The 12,790-nt window shown below is 43.8% G+C and overlaps 1 protein-coding gene across 1 annotated transcript in view; it reads right to left on the bottom strand.

Annotated features, from left to right (window-relative positions):
* The window catches only part of LOC108898232 (matrix metalloproteinase-16-like), a 59,106-nt gene that overhangs the window by 37,032 nt on the left and 9,284 nt on the right, over nucleotides 1-12,790 (bottom strand). Inside the window, 3 exon segments of the mRNA XM_018698145.2 lie at nucleotides 3,029-3,333; nucleotides 6,898-7,020; nucleotides 7,786-7,934. Coding sequence (XP_018553661.1) covers nucleotides 3,029-3,333; nucleotides 6,898-7,020; nucleotides 7,786-7,934 — 577 coding nt within the window.

Below are 12,790 nucleotides of genomic sequence, written 5' to 3'. Positions count from 1 at the left end.
TAGTAAGGTTGTGAAGTTTCAAGATATTGAATATCTCAGCACAAACAGAGAGTACAGGCAGCATGAAGCTGCATCTGCCTCCACACATTCATCTCAGTGTAACACTATCATCATGCGGGAATAAGAGCACCCCCCACCACACTGAGCACCCAGGATCCAGCCCATGCATGTTCATATTTGGCAAGAAAGGCAGCTGGAGAGAGTGTAACAGAACTGCATGTATTATGGGATGTTTTCACAGCAGTAGTGGCCGCAGCAGGGCTGTGTTAATACTGCACAGAGAGGAGAGCAGAGTGTGTCTGTGTGTCGGGGGGTGAATCATGGCCTTCACTGACAGCTGCTTCTCCTTCCTCCAAGGTGTGACAGCAGGGATGACAAACATGCTGTGTGTGTGTATATGTGTGTGTTAATGTGTGCTTGTGGTGTAGGTGAAGAATTGTTAGTCCACAGCAGGTTATTGTTGTTATCTGTTGTGATTCGATCAAACGTTGTTTCCTCTGAAGCCTTAAATAAAGCTGTTCACCACAGATTATCTGAGCCTACAAAAGCCCCTCTGCTCCTACTTAAAATTCAGTATTCAGCAGCAAGTTCCTCACTTCTATTTCCGACGCACAGTGCTCAGCAGCTCCCACTCATCTCTGCTCTCCTCTTTCCCCTTTCCTCTTCAAATGTTTTCTTTGCTTCTCACTACGCTGCTCTCTCAGTCTTCCCTCTCCGTCTGTCTCTCTTGTGAGCTCTTGAACCTCCAATATTTGTCTAGAGATACTCTGCCATTCTCTCTCATCCTCTTTTTCTGTTATCTCCTTCCTGCTAGTAACTCTTTTTTTCTGTCATTTGTGTCCTTGTTTCTCAGGAGCGTCTCCTCGTCTCTGTCACTGCTCTGACTCATGACTCAGTGACAGTCATAAATCCTGTTGAGTCGTCTGTGTGGACCACAGGGCAGGACTGCCCCTCACATTTAATGAGGAAACACAAGAGAGGAGCTGAAAACGTTCATTCTTTTGTCAGTCAAGACCCACATATGACCCACAAATCCATCTGACTCTTTCTTCGCTCTTTTACAGTGTTTTCTTTAATCCTCCATCTAGGGCTGGGTGACATGGGGAAAATTCATATCAGTATGATTTTTCATATTGGTTGATATTGATATATACAATACAAATCAAGTCACTATTTCTGTCAAAGTTAACGTTTCCTTTTTATTCCTAAGTGAGATGTGAAGATACCATAAGGTCAGTTTTAGGGCTGCTCCTAAATGTTTTTTTAATATGTGAGGCATCAGTGTGGAAGACCCTGATTCAACTCACAGTCAGAGTCAGTTTTTAGCTGCTTCACAGTTCACACACAGAGCACTGCAGGAGCAACAGAGTGACAGACTGTAAACTTTACAACCACATCTTGTCTTAAAATGACCCAACCACAAAACTAACTGTGGAGTTAGATACTTGATGAAAACAGAGGGCAGAGCTACAGCGAGATGCAGGCAGTGTGAGTCGCTCTGATTCTCTCTGCTCCGGTGTCAGGTGAGAGCTGTATGCTAGTCACAAGAACAGACACCGGTGCTATGACGGTGATACGACGAGTTAAAAACGATTGAGAGAACTGAGCTATGACCAAGACGCCAACTTCATGTCTGCAGTGTCTCTGCTACATACATTCTATAGCAGCGGCCCGCCATGGGACAGTTATTGCATGACTGCTGCATTGTTATACATTTACAAAATACTCGATTGAGCCAAAAGGAAGAGAGAGAAAGAAGAGACAAAGAGAGCAAGTGGTAGAATGAACTAGCTAACATTAAGCCAGATTTGTATTTGTATTTTGTCATTTTCTATTGGCACAAATCCCACAGAGTTTTTATCAGCTGTGTCTGTCTCTACCGGCTCCCCGTACCTGTCAGTCCTCTGTCATTCGGGGCTGTGTCCATTGGGGCATCTTCTCCAGTAACACTGTCGCTCAAGTTTTCGTTAACATCATTTTCCCTTTTATCTCGCTCCTGCCCCTGACATACAGGTGTTCATGGCTCCAGTATCCAAAACATTAGCACGTGTGTTTACTCCTGCGCTCTGTGCTGTGTGTGTCAACCTAACCTCATGTGCTCCAAACTCTCCTCCAGCACTATTCTCATTATCATTGGCTTTTGTCTGTCTGTCAAAACACAGGTGGAAAGAGCTCTATCAACGCTGTTTGCATTGATCATGTCTTAAATGTCTATTGAGGAAAAGTTATATCACGATATATATTGTTATCATTTTAGCGCCCAGCCCTACTTCCATCCTCTGTCTCTTCCTCCATCTACTCTCTTACAAAGCCCTGTGATTACCACACTGGGGGCTGCACAGGGGTCAGAGGTCGACCTGAGAGCTTAGTCGCCCGGCTGCTGGCTGCCCCTGATTCTCACACACACACACACACACACACACACATACACAGGCAGAGATCTGTTAAACCTCAGCACAACATTGAACAGCAACACAGCTGCTCAACATGCAACCCACACAGCAGAGTGACACACAGAACCGACTGAAGGCTTACTCACAGCTCAGAGGATACGAGCTGCCAGAGGAGAGGAGCTGATGTGACAGAGAGATCAGACTTAAATCAGGACGGACCAGAAACCCCAGTAAACCCAGCAGAAAGCAGTGACATGAGGTGTTTCAGCCGTGGTCGTCTGTCTCACACGCGTCTGATGGAGCAGATTCGCTCCTGTTTTAATCAGCCCAGCTGTTCACACAGACCGAGTCACTGCACACATTTTAGTCACATTACACACATGGTGATGTCCTGTGTTTTATGAATGTAACCACAGTGACTGAGCAATGACAGAACACAGGTGACCTACAGCTCAGTACTGTGCCTGAACACCTCACTGGAGTTGCTGCTGCTCAATCTACACCCTCTGTGTAGTCGCAGTGTTACTCCATCAGATCATCATTAAATGACTCCAGACCGTTGATATGAATCCACTGACCTTTGACCTCTTTAATCCCACCACTTATAAACAAAGAGAAAAAAAAACAAAGCTTACCATCATGGTTGGGGTTTCCCAGCGTCCACGGCTCGTCTGAGTCAAAGTGTGTGTCGCCTCCTATTCCTGGTCCCGGGAAGTAGGCGTGAGCCAGGAAGCCTCCCTCGCCATCGAAGGGAGAGCTGTCGCCATGGAAACCTGAGGCAAAGATGATGGTGATGTCCACGTCTTTCTTGGTCCTCTCCAGCTCGCTGTAGGGCACGGCCTCGAAGCGCAGCGGCGTCACATTCTGCCAGACGTCGAAGGCTCGCCGGATGGCGTCGTGGGTCTCCTCAGCTCCCACCTTGGGTGTCACGTTCTTTATACTGCAGAGAGACAGGGAGGGAAAGTTAAAGTCTCTCCAACACAACCAGATCGTTTTCTCTTATCATCACACCCCAGTGAGCTCCACATTGGGATTTCTCACTCCACTGTCAGGAAGAGCAAATCTGATGTAAACTGCTCTGATAAGACTCCAGGGTTCTCAGAGTGTTTGGTAAAACAAACACACCTAAGAGAAGCTTTCTCTTTCTTCTGAGTCTATCTAATCTAATCAGGCAAAGTAAACAGGCCCCAGCTCTTTTTCAGATATTGTGAGAGAGAAGTCAACAGTTACCAACACAGTGGCTGAAAGAGGAGGATACTGCTGCACGTCAATCTGAGATCACACTGAGAAAAAAAAAAAAACTTTGTCACTATCACTGTTTTCTCCACGCGCTGCCATTTCACGCTCATCCTGTTCACCAACAGAGAGCTAAATGGAGTGATTTGTGAGAGAAAACAGCTGAGTCCTCCCCAGGCGACTCCCAGTTGCTGCAGGTGTGGGGAGGAATTTGCCTCTGGAATTTATTTTCTAATTAAGGATTATCAACAGCCCAGTGCCTGCTGAGAGCCCCAGTCTGGTTTGGGCAATCAGGAAAGCCTCCGTGCACTTTATTCCCTCCCAGAATATCTCAGTGTCACGCTCTCGCGTCCTCTCCTGGGACAGATGGATGGGCACAGTTTATATCATTGGACTCAGCCACAGAGAAACTCACAACACTCAGAGTGAGAGCTGGGTCGAGAGATGATGTTCTGCGGGTAAATAAACAGCACTGAGACTATTTATCTATCCTCTGCTCTTCTTTCTCAGACTCTCTTTTTCAGTTTAGTTCTTTCTCTGTCATTTCCAATAACAGGAATGAATATTAGCAGAGCCTCTTTTGTCTGTGTTGCACAGGCTGCAGCATATTCAAACTGCATGTGAGCCCAGTTTAATTACTGAGTCCCGCTCAGTAAAAGGAGAAGCCCTGAGATCTAAATACAGAGCTGCTGAATCACCTGCAGTGTTTATCTGAGGTGTCCTGGCTGCTGACAGCTGACCACCACTCCAACAAAGATGTGTTGGTTTTAATTCCACTCTCACAGGTTTGGGCCAAAGTTTGACTCTCAGCTGGTGATTTTCTGTTTTGACAGAGCTGAGTCTCAGACACACAGGGGTCAGGAAGAGATGAAACATGTCCTTTTAAAAGACAAACTCTCAGACATGTGTTTGAATAAAGACATAAGAGTCATGATTTGATCCAGTGTGAATTTCAACCTGAACTCAACAGCTTCACCACAGAACAACTGTTTGATCCCAGTGGATGAATTAGTCACAACCAACAGATCCTCGTCCACGAGCACATTCAGATGTCTGATTTGTCATAATTGATTTAAACTGTGAAGAACTGTGTGTGTGTGTTCTACAACAAGTGTTAAGATTTGAAGACAAACCTTCAAATGACAGAAACCATCCTGAATATCAGCTGAAGTGGTGTGTGAGTGCGATGGTCGGCTGTTTGCTGCCTGATTGAAGAGTCAGTGCTGGTGTATGAAATGAACAAATGAACATCAGCTGAGCCGCAGAGAGGCAAAATGTTTTAAAATGGAGAAGTCGTCCTTGTCCAGCAACAACTGTGGCCACTCGAGGAATAAAATCATGGTTTCGTCTGACTCTTTTACCTGCTGAGTGTCAGTCCAGTTTTAAAGGTGAGATAGAGAAACACGTGCAACAGGAAGACTAATGAAGAAACCCAGCTGCTCTGAGACTGAATCAAATATGAAACTCTATGTTGTGAGGGGATAATGATCCTTGATGCAGCTCATGTGCTATAATCGTACCTACACAAGCAGAACAGTGGCCAGGCCAAGGTGATTAGTGCCCCCCCACAGCAAGTGCTGTATGTGGCTGCATAGAAACTGGCACAGGTCTGAGGCCACCACACATCTGTTAGATTTTCCAAATGTTGTTTTTCTGAAATGATTCTTTGGACCTCAGAGACAGATACATGACAGAGGCTCTGAACTGAACCCACAACCCTGCAGATCTACAGCTGGACCAGAAGGGAAACTACACAGTCATAACACATACACACAAGCAGTGTGTTCCTTCTTCAACTTAAAGGAATACACTTATTCACTCTCATCAGTTCATACTGAGCCATAAGCATACACAGACACAGAGCAGCTTCTTAATAACTGACATTGATGCGATTTTCTTTATAATTAGTACCAAAGAGCATCAGCTTTTCCTGGAAATTAGCTGGAAAATACGGGACCTTCAAAATAAAGCATCATTAAAACATGTTGATTTGCTTTACTACCTCCACTGCAGCGATGTGAGATAAAAGGAGCAGCTGCAGGCACATCTGACGGCTGACTGGAGGCCAGGCACACATTCATGTTCAACACGCACACACACAAACACACACACAGAAAATGCTCCCATCCCATTACATAACCCTAATCTGTCAGAGAGCACCCTCTGCCCTCCGCTGGGGTTTCCTCCTCTCAGCTCCTCTTTCTCTCTCTACAGCTGCTTCTCCTCCTCCACTCCTCATCAAGATGCTCATTTCCCTCTTTTCTTCAAACCTATGCCGTCACAGATGAAACCACTTCCAAACCGAGCAATGAGACTTTAAACCAGTGAAATGCACAGGCATGATGAACAGTCTTACTTCAGTTCTAGGTCACTGATCCACAGATTATATTCAGCATGTAATAGTGCTCATACATTTATCCTCAAGGCAGAGCAGAAATAAAAAAACAGGCCTACTTCCTTAGGATTATACCATGAAACATGGAGCTGGGGGGATGGGGCAGGCGACAGTATAGCAGCTATAAAATATTACAGAAGCAGGGCTACTGACCCCACTACATCAACACAGAAACATAATATAACCAGAGCATGTTGTCCTATACATTATTACTCATGGAGCTGCCTGTCAGAAAATGTGCATGTGAATTATGAATTTGGTGAAGAGGCCTCCGGTGCATGTATGTACACTCTTTTCCTATTTGTGGCTGGTTCTTCTGCAGCATGGTTTAAAGACCAGGCTCTGAGCTGTGTGCAGAGGAAGGTTTAAGGTTTAAGAGAAGCTGAACTCTGGCTGAACCTTTCATTCTGTAGTCGATCTGACCATTATATAAGATCAAATGTTGTTGTTGTTGATGCTGTGTTTGCTCTTTTGCTCCACAGACAGAATCTAAACAGTCCACAGCTCTGACCAAATTTTACATTTTCACACGTCTACCACGTCAGGAACCAGATTTTTTTTTTTTAAAACCAAATATGGAGGATGAGATAAGAGCGAGAAGTGCCTGGAAAAAAGGCAGCAGAGTGACTCTTTTTAAGTCCCTCTGCAAGGAATGTGCATCTTAATGAAAAGGTCAACAACACTAGTTAAATCCTGAAGCCCTGTTTGTGTGCACAGGCCTCTGTCTGTGTGCATGTGTGCAGATATCAGTTGTGTCTTTGTGTTGGGCTCCTCTGGGTTAATCTTGTTGTCAGGATGCCTTCACATCTTGTGTGTGGAGCTGGATCGTTATTACAACTGAATAAACACCTGGATAAAACTGAGTCCACTCACCTGTATGTGATATGTTTGTGCTGCCACTTCTGTCCTGTGAGGGCGTACCGCCGTTTCCTCACACTGAACTTGGACGTGCCCCCTATCTGGTCAGGAACCCCACATCTGGGCTTCTTCATCCACCTGCAGGAGGGGGGGGGGGATAAATAAATATATTCATAAGATGGACAGAAGCACATACATGATGCTGTTTAAATGCATCAAAGATATTTCTAAACACAAAACATGCAGTTTATTATAACTTCCACACTGTCCACAGGCATACGTTCATTCAAATGTAAAGAAGACGCCTCACCTTATCGTGTTATCACTACATCACCACAGAGCAGCAGAGTGGAAACAGAGAGATAGGTTTACAGTTAGCCCATCACATTCACTCAGTTTCAGCCCAGTGGTCAGACAGCTGTTCGTCTGCCTTCACACCACTGGCCACCACATCTTACAGTTCAGTGACCAATTTAACCTCAGTGGCTAATTATAGCATGGATGGTATTTCAGTGTAGCTGGGGACAAATGTCAGTGAGCAGTGTTTCAGTGATCTGCAGGTAACATCTGCAGATCACTCCACATCCTTCCTCTGACAGAGCCAGGAGAGACCAGGCCTTGTCCCTGCTCCAGTTTCTCGTCCATTGAGTTTCAACACTGTGGCATGTTGCAGCCTTTGTTCTGACAGCAGAGGTGTACTCTGGGTAAAAGGCCCTTTGATCAAATTAAAACATCCCACTTAAACCATGTCAGAGAAACTCTGTTACTGCCTTCAGAGAGCAAATAAGTGAATTCAGATTTCATCTTTATCAGATAATGAAAATCAAGCATTAATGTGTGTTTCCAGAGCAATATGCACATGAATATTTGTTAATTTAACCATTTTAAAGCTGTGTGACTCACTCTATAGTGTTCGTGTCCAGCGTCCCTGTGACGTTGAGGCCATAGCGGCGCTGCATGGCAGCAATAGCAGACTGCATGACTCGGGCAGAACGCAGCACTGACATTCTGGGGTCTGCAGCAGGGAGGTAGCCATACCTCTGGAGCCATGCCTGTATACAAACACATGGACACAGAGACATTAGAGAGGAAGGTTTCCAGGTCAGAGGGTAGTGTCAGTGTGAACATAGGAGGATTAAAGTTACAGTCCAACATTTTGGGAAAGAGTCAGGAGAAGAATAAATACAGTAAATACAAAGCTGAAACCATTAGCTTAGCTTAGCATAAATACTAGAAACAGAGGGAAACAGCTAGCCTGGCTCAGCCCAGAGGAAACTGAATCTGCCTACCAGCACTGATTAGATCATTTCAGATATTTCTGAGAAACCTGTTTCTAAATACTACAATGCCCATGAGTCTCAGCTGCTGTTGCCATGGAGAAGGAGAGGTTTAACTGAGAACTGAACATTCTGTGTTCACTTTTCTCTACAACAAAATCTGCAGCTCTCCTTGCCAGTGGTTCATGTGATCATGCATCTTGGGAGCTGTAGTTAAGTGTCTCCTGAATCTTTGTCCTGCAGTTGTTAATCCTTTGTTCAGATGATTGAAGCAGGAGAGTTTCATGTTAATCCAGAGTTTAATCCAAGTTTCCAACACCTTCTGTGGGAGAAATGAATGTGAACCAGGAGAGTATGGAATAAATCCTCATTTTTAGTGTATATAAACGTGGTATTAGTCTCTAACTCTCCATTCCCCAAAATGTCAAACTGTTCATTTAGAGACAATGTGAGGTGTAAAACCAGCCACCAGTCTGATCTGCTGGACCAGCTGAAAAGTAAACAAGAGCTGAGGAGAACTGTGTTGTTTTCAAACAGCTGCCACTGAAGTGTTAACCACACCTGGTCCTGTGGAGCAGCTCAGAGCCACAGGCTACCACATCTGAATTTATAGTTTAGTGTTTGTGCATGAGAAGCATATGAAGAGAAGATCCACTTAGCTGAATTTCCATGAATAAATGAGGGTAAAGCTGCTTCCTGCTCTGAATCTAACACCATTTAAATGTCATCAAGATACAAGTTTATATGAGACACACAAAAAGAAAGGAACAGATCTAAAGACACTTTTTTCTCTCAGAGACATTTGTGTAAGGAAAAGGGCATGAGCACAGATAGAGAGATCTCTATAGCATTTTACAGAGCAGAATGTCATCTGTTATCATGTCATTTGGCCTGTCAGGGAAAAGGCTTTGGTGTAATGGGGCTTTCAGAGTCCCTATAAAATCCTGCCAGGGGGAATCACAGCTCAGATCTGTGGACCAGGCGGGGGGGGGGGGGGGGTCGGCCGGGCTTTCCTACACAAGAGGCTTTAGGGATTTGGATAGTCCCTGCCTCTCTGTAGTTCTTCAGACTTCAACATAAAACTGGTCAACACATTCAAAAACTGCTGCATTTAGCAGCACAAAGGCAGCCATTAAAACCCTCAAAGAGAACTAAATGGTATTGTTTGAAGAGCAGAGAAAGGACATGAAAACATCGGCCTTCAGTGAGCTCCAAGCTGTCAGACTCCAACCTTCTCATTCTTCATTTAGCAGCACTGTGCTGTGAAACCTGAGAGCTATTCTCGTACTCTCAGTGTTGTGGAGCTGCTTTAGTCCTGATGGAGGCCTGCTACAGGATAGAACACACATTGTGAATCAAATTCACTAAACGAAGGAGGGAGAGGGAGTGTGCTGAGAGAGTGAGCAAGGACAACGTAGTAGAAGGCAAACCACTACCCAGCTCTGGAACAAATGTGAGTCTGCAGCTTCTGTTACAGTGACTGAGCCTCATCAGGGTCTGAGCAGCTATAACAAGATCTGAGGAAACCTGCTGGACCCACTGCTGCTGTATATTTAAAAACACAGGCCTGGTACAACTGGACATCTGCTGACTCAGCAGAGTACACATGGAGCAGAGGGAAGTCAAGACCCTGAACACAGTGTTTATACTGTCAGAGGTTCAACTGTGGATGTACACAGCTGATATAGAGGACAGATAACATAAACTATCATGGTATTTTTTTGAGGAAATTCCTCTGAAAAACTTAAGTAACACTTCATGTTTCCTGTATTTTCCTAGAGAGGAGGTGGAGGCTGCAGCGGGTGATGGTACAACATCAGAGGAGATGGAGGGAGAGTTGAACTCAACATGCACAAACATCACATTTGTCTACAGAGACATTAATAAACACTATTCACTTGGACTTCATCAGAAGAGTTGTTTTAGTGAAACATCTGCTCATGAACTAACAAAACGTCACACACATCATGAATCACATTTCCTCACACCTCCCTGTGCTCCTTGCACCTTGCGCCCCCCACCCCCACACTCAGTGAGTGGGTGAGAACATTACGATGTGTGTCAGGTTTTTACACAGTGAATACAGAGGAGCTGAGATCTCCATTCAGTTGCTCTGGTCCTAGACAGTGCTCTGTTAGTAACATGTCCCACTAATGTTCATCCACACAAGCCAATCAACACATGTCTCGTCCACTGTCATTGATCTGTCTGTATAAAGTCAACCTGCCCATGTATTAAACTATGACTTAGGTTTGAAATGCACAGATGAAGGACTGATTTGTCTCTGAGTCTCAGATCTTTCCTCTGTTAAATCAGAGAGGACACGTTTCCATCTCTGAAGAAGTCTGAGAAAGAGGACTTAAATTAAATTTTTGCAGCACGTCAAACACTAAAAAACCTATTACAGATATTACAATCTGACTTTTAATCACTCAAATCTTATTTTTATTTTAAATGAGAGCTGAATTTTTCAGAGCTGAGGTTAAACCTTCTGAATCTGTAAATCTGGCAACTTTTACATTAAATCTCATTAAGCAGGAGGTATCACACACATGGTTAAAATGTGGACTTGTTCTCTCAGCAGTGCTTCATGTTTCCTTCTCTTCTCTCTGTCTGCTGTCATTCTGTTCCTCCTAATGCCTATTTTCCTTTTTCCTCGTCCTGTAATCATCGCTGTCCCTCCCTCACAGTCTCCTCTCTGACACTGGAGCTTTTTTTATTGTGACCATGTTTGGCTTTGTCCTATAACCACTGCACTGGTGAATTGCCTGCTGCTTCTGGTGGCAGAGGAGGAAAGAAAAAAAAGATGTTGATGAAAAAGTAGACAGTTTAGACGTGGCACTGCGTGTTTGGCCAAACAGAAATCCAAACCATATTCTATGTGTTCTGGTCAGAACAGAAGGAAAGGTGAATATTAAATGTCTTTTTGCAGAATGAGGGAAAAGGGTGGTGTTTCTACGAGGTGGGGGTAGTAAGTAATGAGTAAGGCTGTGTGATGTGTTTGTGCTTCCAGACAGTGCAGCCATTATCAGATCCAGATAGGAGCATGAGCCATCAGAGGAAGGGAAAGCACAGATCCGTCTGTCACTCCAACGTTAACAGGATATTGGACGGCAGCAAGGGGCTGAATATACTAGAGGAGAGAGCAGGCTGTAATTCCACTCAAACCTTATACAATGACAGCAAACAGTCTGATTCACAGAGTCTGTAACGTTCTGCGGACTAATCAGAATGTGGTTATTGATCCTGAAATTGTCCTGAGTTCAGTTCATGCACAGATGGAAACAGAATCATAGACACTGGTTGATTGTACATGACTACATGGTTAAAGACAATTACCGTGATTTTCGGACTATAAGCCGCTACTTTTTTCACACGCTTTGAAACTATATGTTTCAAATGTATATGTACTTTTTTTTTTCTTTTTAAATTTAGTGGGTGCGGCTTATAGTCAGGTGTGCTCAATAGTCCGGAAATTACGGTAACTGGTTCACCGCTTATCTTTCTGGCAGAATAATTTCTACAAACACCAAAACAGCTGTGGTGTTCCTCTGGGATCAAGTTTAGATCCACTACAGTTTCATCATCGGTGGTGTCATCACGGTGGTGTTATGTGTTCCTGTTTCCTGATGACTCTGTACGCTGTACATATTTAAGATTCAAGTATATTTATTTCCATTCTGCTTGCAGAATTTTTGCACACACATTTGCACTACACTGGAAACTGTAAAAACTGAGGCCTATGCAAACGAAATTTCATTCTGTATACACTTGCTGCATACTGAATGACAATAAAAGTCTGTCTAAGTCTAAGACTAAGACTCAGGACCTATGGATGCTCTTTTTAATGTGTTTCAGATATCATAACTCTGCCATTTCTCCTCTTGTCAAATCTTGACAATCTTGATCCAAACAAAAAGGTTACAAACCATTTACAGCTAATCTGGATCTGCTGCCTGAGTTCTAACCACAAAGAAGAAGAAGATCTGAGACCAGCTCACAATGTTGATATCTTTAAACTTTAAACCTCCTCAGTCTGGATTACAATGTTTTACGGACATTATTTAATCACTCTCACTTTGTCACTGTCTTCATCTGTTTTTGTTCTTGTGTGCATTAGTCTGAAGTAGTTTGATTCTTTCCATTTGACCTGTTTTATTATATATCAGCGTATCACTTTGAATTGTAATAACCTGTACAAATAAAGTTTGATTGGTTTATTGACAAAGGAGCACTGCATTGTTTTAGTATTACATCATGATAAAGTTTGTGGACTACATTTCCCATGAGGTAAATGTCCTTGTCACCTCCCTCAGCTTTTGCACAGAAACTAAAAAGCTGATCAGTTCTACCAACCTGTGAAGACTGGATCAACACAGCAATCAATACTATCAATTTGGGGGGAAAAAAAAAAGTCTTTTACCTTGCAAAGACAGATTACAAGACTTTTACATGACCCTCTCCACTGCTTTCCCCTCTCTCTCTCTCTCATTGATTCCCTGGTTCTCTCTGTGATCTATGGTTCCCAGTGTTCTGCCGATGTAAGGATTCCTGAGAGCAGGAGGCTCCAGCTCCACAGCCTCCTTATTCAATAAGACAGTCCTCTCTCCACAAATGGATAACAAGGGAGC

Source organism: Lates calcarifer, linkage group LG24, assembly GCF_001640805.2.
Source record: "Lates calcarifer isolate ASB-BC8 linkage group LG24, TLL_Latcal_v3, whole genome shotgun sequence".
NCBI lineage: Eukaryota > Metazoa > Chordata > Actinopteri > Centropomidae > Lates > Lates calcarifer.
Note: the sequence above shows the minus strand (reverse complement) of the source record. Positions and strands in the feature narration are given on the sequence as shown.